At 29.8% G+C, this 14,589-nt stretch overlaps 2 protein-coding genes and 1 long non-coding RNA gene across 6 annotated transcripts; 2 read left to right on the top strand and 1 right to left on the bottom strand.

Annotated features, from left to right (window-relative positions):
- Positions 1–33: 33 nt before the first annotated feature.
- Positions 34–1,927, top strand: LOC130669722 (p21-activated protein kinase-interacting protein 1-like). Its single transcript, XM_057472755.1, has 3 exons — positions 34–215; positions 322–484; positions 1,248–1,927. Exons 1-3 carry the CDS (start codon positions 138–140, stop codon positions 1,922–1,924), a joined length of 918 nt encoding a protein of 305 aa, XP_057328738.1. The 5' UTR covers positions 34–137; the 3' UTR covers positions 1,925–1,927.
- Positions 1,921–14,353, bottom strand: LOC130669719 (neprilysin-4-like). The gene is made up of 14 exons (XM_057472752.1): positions 13,941–14,353; positions 12,708–12,814; positions 7,990–8,051; positions 7,712–7,881; positions 7,253–7,498; positions 5,788–6,269; positions 4,456–4,600; positions 3,963–4,177; positions 3,713–3,889; positions 3,479–3,641; positions 2,922–2,970; positions 2,781–2,848; positions 2,532–2,668; positions 1,921–2,444 (listed from the first exon to the last, which is right to left on the bottom strand). The coding sequence occupies exons 2-14, from the start codon at positions 12,717–12,719 to the stop codon at positions 2,103–2,105; spliced, it is 2,268 nt and encodes a 755-aa protein (XP_057328735.1). The 5' UTR covers positions 12,720–12,814; positions 13,941–14,353; the 3' UTR covers positions 1,921–2,102.
- On the top strand, positions 7,876–13,753 carry LOC130669726 (uncharacterized). Of its 4 annotated transcripts, XR_008990241.1 has the most exons (7): positions 7,876–8,150; positions 9,276–9,491; positions 9,568–9,992; positions 10,134–10,235; positions 10,592–10,902; positions 12,386–13,114; positions 13,189–13,753. It is a non-coding gene; the product is annotated as an uncharacterized LOC130669726 (long non-coding RNA). The 4 variants fall into 4 exon arrangements; XR_008990243.1 differs by lacking the exon at positions 12,386–13,114 and having other exon boundaries at positions 9,276–9,992; positions 13,189–13,749; XR_008990242.1 differs by lacking the exons at positions 10,592–10,902; positions 12,386–13,114 and having other exon boundaries at positions 9,276–9,992; positions 13,189–13,744.
- Positions 14,354–14,589: the final 236 nt, after the last annotated feature.

A 14,589-nucleotide genomic window follows, 5' to 3' on the forward strand; every position in this document is an offset into this window, starting at 1 on the left:
CACTAGTAAATTTTTAAAAAAAGTTTTGTAACCTGCAATAAGTTACTAGATCATATGATTGATGGGAATGCACACTTTCACCACGTGCATGTTCTAATATTTTTTTTTGAGTTAAATAATAAATATTGTAAGAAAAAATGACAGAAGATTTTGAAATTATTGTTGGGACTTACGAGCAATTTTTGCTGGGTTATAAAATTCTCAAGGAGGAAAAGGTAAGTTTTATTTTATAAAAGTAATTAAGTACTAGGTTAAGTTTATTAATTATTTATGGCAGTGATATTGAGTAAATAAAATTTAAAAAATTGTTTTTATTGACAGAAATATAAACTAGAACGTAGTTTTGCTACGAAAGATCACACTGCCAGTATCAGGACAGTATCATCTAGAAAAAATTATTTGGCATCAGGAGCTGCTGATGATTGTATAAATCTTTATGATATGAAAAGTCGTACAGAATCTGGAAGATTGATCCATCACAATGGTAACTAGTCAATTTATTTACGAGAGTGAATGTAGCAGACATCAGAATTCAAAATCATAAATAAATAAAGTAAAGAATTTAAAAAATAATATTCATAAAAAATGCCCTTAGTAATTTTAAAATTTTTAAATGCGCATATTATTAATTATTTACTCTACTTATTAATATTTTTAAATTCTGATGTCTGCTACATTCACACTCATATTTATTTATTTATATATATTATTATGAGCGCGAATGTCTGATAAGTGGCAATTATTTAAATTTTTGAATAAATAAACAAAATGTAAGAAGAATAAAAATTAAAAAATGCGTATTTACATCAATGAAAAATCAGTACGCGCATTATTTTAAATTTATTTTTTTTTTAATTCATAAATTGTCTCATGTCTGCTACGTTTAAATTCAGACAGAATGAAATTATCCGACGTCTTATAATTTTTTGATTTTTGAAAAATGATAAATTAAAAGAAAAATATTTAAAAAAATTGCACCGTTAGTTTTCTTAATTTTCTACATGTGCATTTGTTTATTTTATTTTTTTTAATTCAGGCCATTCTCAGTACCCCCCACTTATAGAATCCCCTCATTATACAATCGCCAAAATCAGTAAATTTTCGAATTAATGATAAGCTTTCTCTTAGTAGAGATTTTAATAAATTCAAATCATATTGCAAAATTTTGCAGTACTTAGTGACTGTAAGTTGCTAATAACTTATTAATCACATTGACTAATTAATATTTATTTAAACTCCGTTTGTAGGTACTGTAAATTCTGTAACATTTACACCAGACGCAACTCATCTCCTCAGTTGTAGCAGCGATGGCAGCATCGGAGTAGTAAGATGTGGAAATTGGCAGTTAGAAAAACATTGGACGTCAGCTCACAAAAATTCAGAGGTTAATACCTTAGCAGTTCATCCCACTGGTAAACTAGCACTATCAGTTGGTACTGACGGAGTATTAAGGACATGGAACCTGGTGAAAGGACGACAAGCTTACGCGACAAATTTAGTGCCCAGGTTGAAACTTAACGCTAAAAATATAACTGTCTTACGGTGGAGTCCAGACGGTATGAAATATTTGATGGCGGCAAACAATCAGCTGGACGCTTACACGGTGGAAAATGCTGGTCTTTGTGCTGAAATTACACTCGATTCTAAAATTGTTTGTGTTGAATTCATCAGCGATAATGTTATCGTCATTGGACAGGAAAACGGTACACTGAAAATTTGGGACATAGAGCAAGTGACTGAACTTCTGTCAACTGTTGGTCACGACACACGTGTCAAGTGTCTTGGCCATAGAGGGAAATATATTGTCTCAGCTTCGAGTTCTGGAGAAGTAAAACTTTGGAAATACGTAAAGCAAAAGTTGAAGTTTTTAACAAAGGCAACGTGTGATGCGAGAATAACTTGTATGACACTAACACATTTATAATAATTACTTTATTTGATAATAATTTTTCATCGTAAATGTACGATATTATTTATATAATACAAATTTTTATCTAAAAATTTCTATCTACATTATTTATTAATCATAAAATATTTACAGTTTAAATAATTTTACGTTTATGTACAATTGGTCCTTATGATCAATAATTTATAGAGCAAAATTACCACAGTATGCACTTGTGTGGAGGATTCATTGGGCTTCCTAGAGGACATTTCCATGCTTTTGAAAAGTCTAAATTATTCGACAGAGTTCCAATCACACGAAAATGATTGGGCGCATGTGCCCCCTCAATAAGCTTAGACTTCAAAGCGCCGTTCGTATAATTTCCGCACCAAACTTGAGCGAATCCAAGAAAGAATAACTGATCTTGCGTGTACTCAGCAAGTCCTGGCAGAGCTTGCGGGCTTGAATTTCTGGCTTTCAATCTCTGGTAAGCTCGATAGGCTTCGCGAATCCCTCCATTGTCAGCAATGTTCTCACTCTGAGTGTTTATCCCATTGACCTTAGAAAATAAATAAACAATAAAATTATTTATACTCTTGACATCTTAAATCAAGGCTTTTATCAAATGACAGTAGTGTCTTGTTACCGTAAAATTATTACTGAGCTCCGGTAAATGATAGTTACTATATTGTTTAATGATACACTCAACTTTCTCGTGGTAATGTTGTAATGTCTCATCACTCCACCATTGACGTAGATTGCCGTTCTCGTCGTATCTGCGGCCTGGTGTATTAACGCAAAGTATATTATTAGCATTTACGATAATTTACTCACTAAAATAGTCAGTAGTATATACATATGTATATATATTTTAATATTATTATTAGAGTAAAACCTTGATCGTCGAACCCGTGCGTTAGTTCGTGACCCATTATCGCCCCCATCGCTCCGTAATTGATAGATCTGGTAAAAAAGAAAAAAAACATATATTTATGTGTAAATAACATTGAAATATTGTTATATAAATATTTATTACTCTAATCCGTTTCCGTAAAAAGGTGGATGCAGGATACCCGCTGGGAACGCTATAAAAATATTATTTTTAGTTAGTAAAATATTTATTATTATGAATTAGGGTCAGAACTTTTGCCTTAATTTAAAAATAATAATTAATGGTGTAAAATTTTTGATATTGCGGCGAAAATATTGGTCTTATAAAAAAATTTTTCCAACAAAAGTTGTAGGAAATTTAATTTTACCAAAAAAATGTCTCTTATAATATTTTCTTAGGACTAAAAACAAACCCGTAATTTGAAAATTAAGATTTTCATAATTAACGAAAATTTGAATTATTCATTATGAATTTTAAGTTTGTAATTACGGTGAAAATATTGATCGTATAAGAAAACCATAAGAGACATTTTTTTTATAAAATTAAATTTCCTACAACTTTTGTTTCAATACATTTTTCATAAGACCAATATTTTCGCCATAATATCCAAAATTTTACACCATTCATTTTGAAATTAAGGCAAAAGCTTCTCCTAGTTATGACTAAAAAATAGATATGTTTAAAAAACAATAAATACTTACTGACGGAATTTAAAATAGCGCTATAAAATGCATTAACAGTTGTCCCAGTAGATATCCAACGGTCTTTATCAGGTTTTTCTCTTAAACTATTGAGCGTTTTATTGGTTCCCACGTCCGTGAGTTTTAAGAACGTGTCAAATAATTGTCCTTCAATAACTTCAGCCTGAAAAAAATGAAATGTGCTGTTAATTAAACATGATATTTACTTTATTTTACGTAAGCTGACTCAATTACCCCATCGTAAAATTCATCTAATTTCTTCGGGTCCATTATCCACTCGGGAAATCCTACGAAAGGTCTCATTGCATTTAATTTTTTATGAGCTCTTTGTCGCGTTCCAATATCCATCCACTCTAATTCTGTGACCATTTCGTCAAACGCCGCTCGGATGTCTAATAACATCTCTAATGCCTGGTAAAAAATTTGTAAATTTTTTAAACTCATTTCATAATTGATTATTTATTTATTTAAGTGAATAGGAAACCTTTTCTTTAGCCTGTTCATTGAAATGTCTTTGAACATATAAATAAGTGAGAGCCATTCCAAAATTAGAATTAACGTTTCCCGTACATCCTTTCCATCTAGACGTTTTTTCTTTCAATCCGAATACTTTTTGTGAAAATTGAAATCCGAGATCACGAAATTTTTGTAATGTCAGTGGAGCGACTGTTGAGTAAACGGTCCACCAAACAAAACGAGCTGGATTATTTGAAAAAAAGAAAAAGAAATTAACTCGGTCGGAAACATAACAATAACAAAATTAATATTAATATTAAATATACGCAGCGAAAATTAATGTTAGATAGCTTTCGATGACCCATGTGACCTCTTGATTGTAGCACAATATTTTTAAAACTTACTAATGATAGTGATAGACAAATAAAGAGAAATTTAGTCTTGTGTTCTATTATTTCTCTTTATCTTTGTTATTTTATATGAATTTATGATACATAAATAAAATTTCCATTGATATTAACCAATAGTCGAAGGAGGTGTGTCTGCTAAAAGCTGCGGGAGCTGCTGCAAGTAGAGAAGATCCATTACGATAACACGATCCTCCTTGGGGTCAATAACAACATCTGTGTTCTCAAAAACTGCGTCAACATATCTCGTCCAGTTCCACTTGAATAGAAAAAAATATAAATTACGCAATGAAACTCTTAAGTATATGGAGAAAAAAATATAATTATTTTTTTTATGACCATAAAGGGGAATTTTCTATGCTGTCATAGTGAAAATTCTTAACACAGGAATAATTCACGTGTAAAAATGGGAAAAATACATATATTTTATAGGTAATTCTTCTATATTATTTAGAAATTTTCCCTATTTTGGCATAGGAATTTTCCCTATTTTGACATAGAAATTTTTCCTATACTGCCGTGCTTAGGAAAAGGGCAGCAAGTTTACTTATTGCCTTTCTATCTTACCAATGTTAATTCAACATTAGTTAGATAGAAAAGCAGTAAACGAAGTTACTGTCCTTTTCCTAAAGACAGCAGTTCAATGTCATAGTAAAAATTTCCATAATAACAGAGGCATTTTCCCTATTTTTACATGGAAATTATTCTCATAGTGACATACTAAAAATTCCTATAATAACATAAGAGATTTTCCTATGTTACATGATTATTTTCACAAAGTCAGCATAAGAACAATCATTATGTCAGCACTGAAATAATTCCTATGTGAACAAAAGGAATTTTCCTATGGAACATAGGAATATTTACGATTCTGAAGTTAGCAGACAATTAAAAATTTTTGGATTTTTTTTCGAATAATTAAACTTGAAGAAAGAGAAAAACTAAAAGTATGCACATGTAGAAAATTTAAAAGACTACAAGTGCAATTTTTTTAAATATTTTTTTTTTCATAATTTATCATTTTTAAAAAAATCAAAAAATTATTAGACGTCGGCTAATTTCAGTACCATGAATATTTCCTATTATAACGTAGTGAAAATATCCTATGTCAACATCGAAAAAATACCTATGCAAACATAGGAAAAATATCCAGTTTTTCCGTGTATGCAGCCCGGTTATTTAGATAAAATTTAAAATTACATAAAACACTAAGTAATTAATAGAGCAGAGGTCCGTTTTTGGCCAGTTTTAGACACGAAAAATTTAAATAAGAAAATTACAAAATACGTATTGACATAATTTATTTTTTAAATGTGTTCGAAGAAATTTTGATCACTCAATTACAATAGAAGTTTTTTTTACACTTCCATTAATTAAAATAAAGTATTCAATGTCCGAAAATAGACCAGTGGCCACAAATGTCACTTCTACCCTATTTTTGTTTACCTTCACTGCATGAAGATCCGTCAACTGTTGAAGCTCATCAATATTTACATCATGGAGCAAATGATTTGAACTTCTTCTTTCTTCCGGTGTCTCCATTATTTTAGCGATCTTAGTACTTATGTTCAGTATTTCATCAGCAAACTCAGCACTTTTATCACCGACTCCTGCTAACTCGACCATAGACTTAACGTAGTGTTTATATTCAGTCAATTCTGAGTTAAATCTGACTGGGTCCAGCAAATAACGTTCACTAAATCCTGGAGATACTTGTTCCATCATCATACGATTCTGCGATGTATTTCTTACATCCTCACTGATGTAAAAGTTTAAAAATATATTAAGACCCAAGTGTCGTTGTGCTGAACCAGCGATTGTCGATAAATCAAGGTCAATTAATTCATCATCAAATATTGGCTCTTTAGGAAGACCTAGTTTTTTTAGAACTTTATAAATTGGTGTTAATCCTAGACTCTCGACCTTTGCTAAAATTAAATAGTTCAAATAATTTATTCAATACATATCTGTATATCTTTTAAATATAAACTCTACATTATTGAGTTTTCATCAATAAAATATATATACACTGTAAAAAATTATGAGTGATTACGGATTTTATTTAAATCCGAATTCACTTGGAGTTCCGAAGTTTTTAAAAAATTCACTCCGCTTACCCGTGTAAAAAAAATTATTAAAAAAAAGGTTAAAAAAGTGTTGACTATTCTAATCTTTAAAACTTGACACAATGACGAACTTTTTTTAAACCATTTTCAAACTTCTAAAAATGCACAGCAAAAAACAATTGACTTAAGGCTCGGCCGTACATAACGAAATCTCGAATTTGAGAATTCTAATTACTTTTTGAATATTAATGGGACTCAGATGATGAATATCTTCTGAGGAAGTTCGTCTTCTGCTTTGAGTCGGAACCTGAGAAAATCGCTATTATGATAATTATTTAATAAATAATTAGAATTCTTAAATTCGAGATTTCGTTAGGTGCGGTCCAGCCTTAATACTACAAATTGACATTTTTCAGTGTAAAATACGTTCAGAAAAAACGGATTTCGAACTATTTCTGACCATTTTTCGTTTTAGCATATCTTAATAATATTTTAGGATATTGATTGATTTTTCCCTTGAATTTTCAAAAGTTTACAAAACGTTCAAAAAAAGTTCGTCGTTGTGTCACGTCTTCAAGTTTAGAATAGTCAACACTTTTTTTAACAATTTTTTGTACACTGGTACGATGTAAATTCGGAGTTTTGTTTTTCAGCGGAGAGATTTCGGAGTATCTCGATTTTATTTCACTTCGATTCGAGTTTTAATATTAAAATAAACTCCCCTTGGAATAAATTTCACTCCGAGGGCGTTAAATAACTAAAAAATCATCTGCTCCGGATTTAATCCGTGTTCACTCCGCAAATTTTTGACAGTATGAGAGACATTATTTTAAAAATAAAAATACCAGTATCCATGCAGGTTTTATAAAGTGATCTTGCAAGTTTAATTGGCCTCAAATCACTGTCCTGATCAGGCTCTTCTAGAAGTACCCTCAAGTTTTCAAGCAAATCTTCTCGAAGAAGACTCAACTGATCCCAAGAAGTTTGACTTTGCGGAATAGGATTACGTGAAATCCATCCCCCGCAAGCAAATTTATAAAAATCATCACACGGATCTATTGTTTTGTTTATTGACTCAATTATCCTTGCGGCTGTTAAATAAAGTGATCATAAAATTCAAGGATTTGTTTTATAATAAAATTATAATTTATTTCCTACAGTTCAATTTAAAAAAAAAAAAATCACCTGTCTTAAGGATTTCGTTACTTAACAAGTCTAAGATTATATGCATACTAAGACAAGATTACATGATAACGGTAGTTAATTCTTAACACGTCGATTAAATTAAGTTAATGAATCGTTACCTGTTTTTATGCACTCATCACTCTGACACATCTCTTTATATTCTTCTTTACGGAAAACAGCCATTTGCAAGGTCAGTGTGGCAACTAATGCAATCACAGCAACAGCCAACAAGCCTACAACGATTACAAGCCGGGTTTCTTTTCTCGTTTTTTTTTCATCCCACGTGTACCTGAAAAAAAAAAAACTGATTAATTTTCGTGTAATCAGTTAAATAAATATATTTATTTATTCGGTCGTCAAATAAATTACAGTTATAAATTTTATCAGGCAGACATACCAAGGAACATCCGACTGTTTGACTTCCTCGGGACTCCTTTCATTGTTCTCTGGGTCATTTACCTATCGGTACATCACATGAATATTTAAATTAACATTCGGCAATTGGTATACAAGTGAAGCGATAGAAAAAATTCAATAGATATTATAATTAAAATAAATGTAAGTAATTATTAATTTGGTAACAACAGTAGACTGTAAAAAATTTGGAGTGAATTACGGATTTTATTGAAATCCGAATTCACTCGTAGTTCCGGAGTTTTAAAAAAATTTATTCCGCATACAGAGTAAATTCGGAGTTCGTTTTTCCGCGGAGAGATTTGGATTTTTTTTCAAATCCGCATTCACTTCGATTTGGAATTTCCTTCTTAAAATAAACTCTACTTCGGAGTAAATTTCACTCCGAGAGGATTAAGGGGGATAGCCACTGAAATTTCAAAAAAAAAAATTTTTTTTTTTTTTATTAAATTAAAGTGTATAAGTTCAAAAATATGTATCTGAAGTTTTATATGAAAATTCCAAATATTTTTCAAGTTATAGTCATTTTTGTGACAGCGCGTCAACTGACCGTTGCATCAACTAAAAACTTTGAACGCATTTTTCTCAAAACTACTTTTTTTGAACTGGTGGCATCTGTAATTTGCATAAATATGAACCGATTCGCAACTTTTTTTTTTTGCCGTATTCTTCTATTCAGTAGCTAAAGTTGCACGTAGAAGATTTTGAAAATTTTGATTTTTAAGATTTTTTAGGGCTGTTTGAATACAAAAAAATGAGAAAAAATAACGAAAAAATTTTTAATACGTCGCCATTTTTTTTCAAATCCAAATTTTCAAAATCCCCTATGTGCAATGATAACCACATGCATACAGATTACAACGCCGTTTGGTTTTTTTGTTTCTGATAATCCGTTTTTGAGTTAGAGATGACACCGTAGTGGGGGAAATTTTTTTGTTGCTCCACAAAAATGCTTATAACTTTGTAACAACATGATATTTTTTAATGAAAATTTAGGAGAATTATTTTCAATGTATACTTTAGAAAACAAAAAAAACCGATCCCCCAATTCCTTTATTATTCCAGTCAGAAAAATTCCCGAAAATCACCTATTTTTTCGATCCTCACAGTGGCTATCCCCCTTAAATAAATAAACAGTAATCCGCTTCACATTCACTCCGAATTTGAGCCACGTTCACTCCGCAAATTTTTTACAGCGTAACGACAAATGAAATGGGCAATACATTAATTAATTGTCGCTGAATAATCATTGCAATTATATAATTGTAGGTGCAGTGTATCAATTTCCTGTGTGTGTATGAGTAAGAAAAAAAAAATAATAAATAAAATATGTAGACCAGGGTCAAAGTGTATTTAGAACGATGATCGAAGGCTTCACCTCGCCCTGGAATCATCACGATGTCATCAACTACAACTAACCATTGCCCTCAATATCCTGTACTAGTCCCTAGACAATAATTCCATTGTGATAGAAGATGATGATGGGTAAGTGTACGTAAGAGAGAAAGAAAATTAGAATAGAGAAAAGACAAGTAATGATAAAATTATCTCTACGTTGAAGATGATGATGATGATGATGATAATAAAGTGAAGGATCATGTCAATGAGCCACTACTAAATTATAAATCTTTCAATATAGTGTCTTCATTAAGAAAACATTAAATATATGAGTTATCAATGCCAACTACCCAAGGCAATTTATTTTCTTTATAAATTAAAACGTAAACCTTGGAGTCATATTTTATATATATGGAAATAAATATTGATTATTATTTTTCTAATTTAGTCTCTTCTCTAAATACCACCAGCTTGCCGAGACTTCACTTCTGACAAGTGCCCAGATATCTCATATTTTATCTCAATAGTTTTGTTTTTTTTTGACGTTGCCTTAACGGAAGAACTTCTTGCTGATGAACTCATCCAAAAGTGGAGGTCTAAAAAAATCTACTAAAGATATTTTTTATGCGCCGTCTGTTTTTCTTGTTCGTGAGAAAGAATTTTAATGATTTTTCATATTTTCTTTTTTATCATCAATCTCTGACGTTTTTGTTACTTATTAAATAAAATTATTTTTAATTATTTACAATGTATATAATCATGATTTATAATTAATATTTATTGTTGTAGGATAATTGGAGTCTATTGTTGATAATTATTTGCTATCAATTACTAATAAATATAATCTTACTATCGGAGCATTCAGTTCCTGTCGAGACTTCACTAGTCAAGGTGAATTATATATAAATATATATATAAATATATATCTATGTATATACGTGACTGACAAACTAAAATGAATAATTCAATCGCTGATTTATTTCCGTGTGGCGACGTATCATCCGTGTATTGATTGGTTTATCTTAACTCTAAAAATACGTGCAGTTTTTAAATTAAAATATATTTTTTAAACATACATGTAATTTAATTATCTGTCAAAAATTATAACTTATCAACGTAGATATTTTTTATTTATTTTTTTCCCCTTAATTAAATTAATTTATATACATTAACTCTGTTTTTATTTACTTATGCGTGAATTAAAGTGTAGACATTCAAATTAATTTTTTTTCTTCTTTCAATTGCAGGGTAAAATAAATTATTCAAATAAAAAAAAAAATGCGGGAATTTTAAAAACACCGGTTATAATTTTAGTTCAAAAATATTTTATAGAAGTTGAAAAAAACAAAATAAAAAATGTAGGAAATGAAAAATGAATAATTTAAAATTAGTTGTAGAATTTGTGAGAGACAGAGATGAATTGTACTCTTTTCCTCTAGAGAAGTGCTGCCTAGATGACTTCCTGTGAATTACCGAGGCGAGATGATAATATTAGGCGGAGGTTTTAAGTATCAAGAACACGAGATTGGGAGAGATAAAATAAAATTTAGTTAAAAGAGTAAGACTGATGAAATAAAATGAAAAATATAAAAAAAGTTAAATATATACGTATGTATGCTGATATATATCTACACAAAAGCAAGAACGTGAGACGAAAGACAAAATATTGTTTGCTTGAAGTTCAGTTTGTGTGTTAATTTTAAAATGATAAACTTTTAACATATCAGTAGAATGACAATCAGAGTCAATGCCTCTGATAACGTAATTCTCGTTAGATGAACCCTTGGATCGAGGTGTTGCGTGCATATCTGCACAACTGCATCTCTCATTGTCTCATCTCTCTTTACTATACTAATCATAAACCTCTTCTCTGATACATCTACTCTACTTCCTACTCGTCACTCATATATCGGGGTAGACGTACCAGTTTAGTTGTACGTTGTACTAAACATAACAACTGGTCAATTTCAATTTATACATTAAACGCATATAAAATGATTCACACTTATAACGATATTTTAATCAAATTTTATCAAGGGTAAAAGGATCATATTTTCGGATAAGCCAAAGTACAACTTTTTCGTACTTAATCATTTATATTTCATTTCATTATTTTTATATTTTATAATTTATTGCACAGTAAAAAATTTATCGCACTTAGTTGAAGAAAAGAGTCTGTTTTAAAAATTGTATGTTAAATATTTAACATTTTTGTGTTAATTTAACATACTGCTACTGTGTTATTTGATCAGTTCATTTTTAACACAAAAAATTTCAATTGAAACAAACGTAACATTTACTTGGTGTTACTCTCCAAACAAGTGTTAAACTAACACTTTTAAAATGTAAAAATAACACAAACAAAAGTGTTAAATCAACACTTTACATGTGTTGCAGTTGCAGATAACATTTGAATGTGTGAAAATTTTAAAACCGGTAACAGAGAATAGGAACATTTTTGTGTTATTTTTTTTTACACAAATGATTAATGTTAAAACAACATAAAAATTTGTGTAAAATGCTTTAACACACAGTTTTGGGTTAATTTTTACAAAATTTTTTTTTTACTGTGCACAGTAAAAAATTTATGGCATTTGTGTAAAGAAAAGAGTCTGTTTTAAAAATTTTATGTTAAATATTTAACATTTTGTGTGTTAATTTAACATACTGTTACTATATTGTTTCACAACTTAATTTTGAACACAAGAAAATTTGAATTGAAACAAACGTAACATTTACTCAGCGTTACTGCCCGAACAAGTGTTAACACTTTTAAAATGTAACTTTAACATACATCGCGTGTTAATTCATTAAAGTAACACAAAGAATGTGTTGAATTAACTATTAAATCAACACTTTACCTGTGTTGTAGATAAAATTCAAATGTGTTAAAGTCTTAGAACCAGTAACAGAGAATACCAACGTTTTTTCGTGTTATTTTTTTACACAAATCAATGTTAAAACAATATAAAAATTTGTGTAAAATGTCGCTCTAACACAGTATCATGTTAATTTTTACAAAATTTTAAATCTACGTGTAGATCTGCACGTAAATATGTCGTAAGATGTGAGATGACTTAGACATTAAGGTACGAGGTCTATAAAAAAATTTAAAAAAAAAGTCCATAATTCGCGTTATTACAAAGGCCACGTGGTGATGACACAAGAAAAATTAATATTGTTTTCTCAATGTTAAACGTATGCCTGTATAATTTAATTGTAGAGATGACTAGGATTATATGGATTCCAGTTACCTGAGAGTATTGACACATAGAACTGATCTAATTTTTAAAATCATATTCAAGATCCTAAGAAGATATTACACATGAAACATGAATAAAATAATAACAGCGTATTACTCACCTTGTATCGCATCTTTGTGTGTTAATGCTGTCTCTCAATCTCGATTTAAATTCAAACGTACTCGCTGTTGTGTATTATCTGCAACTAGTAATGTGCAAATCACTTGTCTAGAACAAAAGCAAGTACACATCTATTAGCTAGCATCTATTAGACTGCACACCGCTAAACTTTACCAAGTACAATTGCATTTAATGTGTACACACAAGCCTTTAATTTTATTATATTACTATACATTGGGTTCTCTTACGCTGATTCACGCATTAATTTATTTAGCGTCTAATGTCATTAAAATACGAGCAACAGATATACGATTAAGAAGCTCGAGGTTTTTCAATTTTTATTTTATTCTTCTATCCATTCGTTCATTCATCAATCCATTGATTAATTAATTAAATTAATAACCAATAGTAAATAATTATTTTATTTATTCTATTTGATTACCTGTCATTATTATTAATTTTTCTATTATATATTATTGCAGGTGATAAATTTAATGAGGACAAATTAGCCGGTTTAATTATCAAAGGTTTTATGGAGAAATTTATACGGAAGCTATTAATTATTTTATATGAAAATATTATTACTAAAAAAAAATATAATTTGCTACGTCATTAATATGTTTAATCAGTGTGTCTATTCAATTTTAAATGGTTGTACTTTTGAAAATAAATAACAACAGTAGTCTATAGGATTTCACTTTGCTGATGGGCATGAGGATCATAATCAACGACGCGCGTCCCGATGAGTTTTGCTCTCGAAAGCATCAACACGCTGGACTTTTAAATGCTAATAATAATGCCGACTTATAATAGACATATTTATGTACATATACATGTGCAAATAAATATAAAATATGTTATGTACACACATGTATATAAATATATTTATGTATATGATTTTATTTTGTAAAAAACATACATTTAGTGTTGATTATAAGTGTGTCAGTAAGATCGAGTGATAGGACAGAAATAATAAATTGCAATGCATGGAAAAACCGGCTGATATAAATTTATTTATCGGTAGTATCTACAAAACTGCTGTGTTACTTTGAATTAACTTTTATTTTTTTATTAATAACAATTAAATAAATTAATAAAACTAAATCAAGTGATGTGATATATAGTTTATCATATACACTTTCCACGGAGACTTCGTCGGTGCATGAAATAAAATACAAAAGTGCAAATAAGATCAAGTTATATCGTGATTAAAGAAGAGAAACTATCGACTTACATTTTCAGCACTAGCTGCGAAACAAATTTTTAATTTTAAATTTTAAATTACAATTACAATGTCTGGTTTTAACGATTTATTTGTTTTCAATTAACAGTCAAAAAATATTTAGTATACGATAAATTAATAAACTTTCACTTAAAAATTTTTACTGGAAAAATTAAAGTAAAAAGTCAACATGTGAAAAATAAACGATCACATTTCTTTTGGTTGTTAACTTTACTTATTTTTACCATCGCGAAAAAAGTTGTGAGCTGACGAGTGATTAGTACATGTTGCTGTAATAAGAAAGAAGATTAATATTGTTTTTAAAAAATAAACGCGGATTTAAAAATGAGATTGAGACTACAACGCGCACGTGTAGACCGCGGTCCGATGGACCGGTTGTCAACTGCAATAAAGTTCGTGTGTGCAGAGGAATAAAGAGTCTGTAATCTTAAAAAGCCCCCACTTTGTTACACTCCCGCCTCAACTTTCGCACCCCCTTCTGACACTCAAATAACGCGCGAGGTTCTGCGCAGCTTTTAATTTCATCCCGGGATTATAACAATCGAAAATTACCCACTAATAGCACAGGTAAATAATATATAATAATACTATATATATATATTAGGGTGATCTGAAGAAACGGACCCATCTAATTTATGGC

The sequence above is a fragment of the Microplitis mediator genome, chromosome 6, assembly GCF_029852145.1.
Source record: "Microplitis mediator isolate UGA2020A chromosome 6, iyMicMedi2.1, whole genome shotgun sequence".
NCBI classification, from domain to species: Eukaryota; Metazoa; Arthropoda; class Insecta; order Hymenoptera; family Braconidae; genus Microplitis; species Microplitis mediator.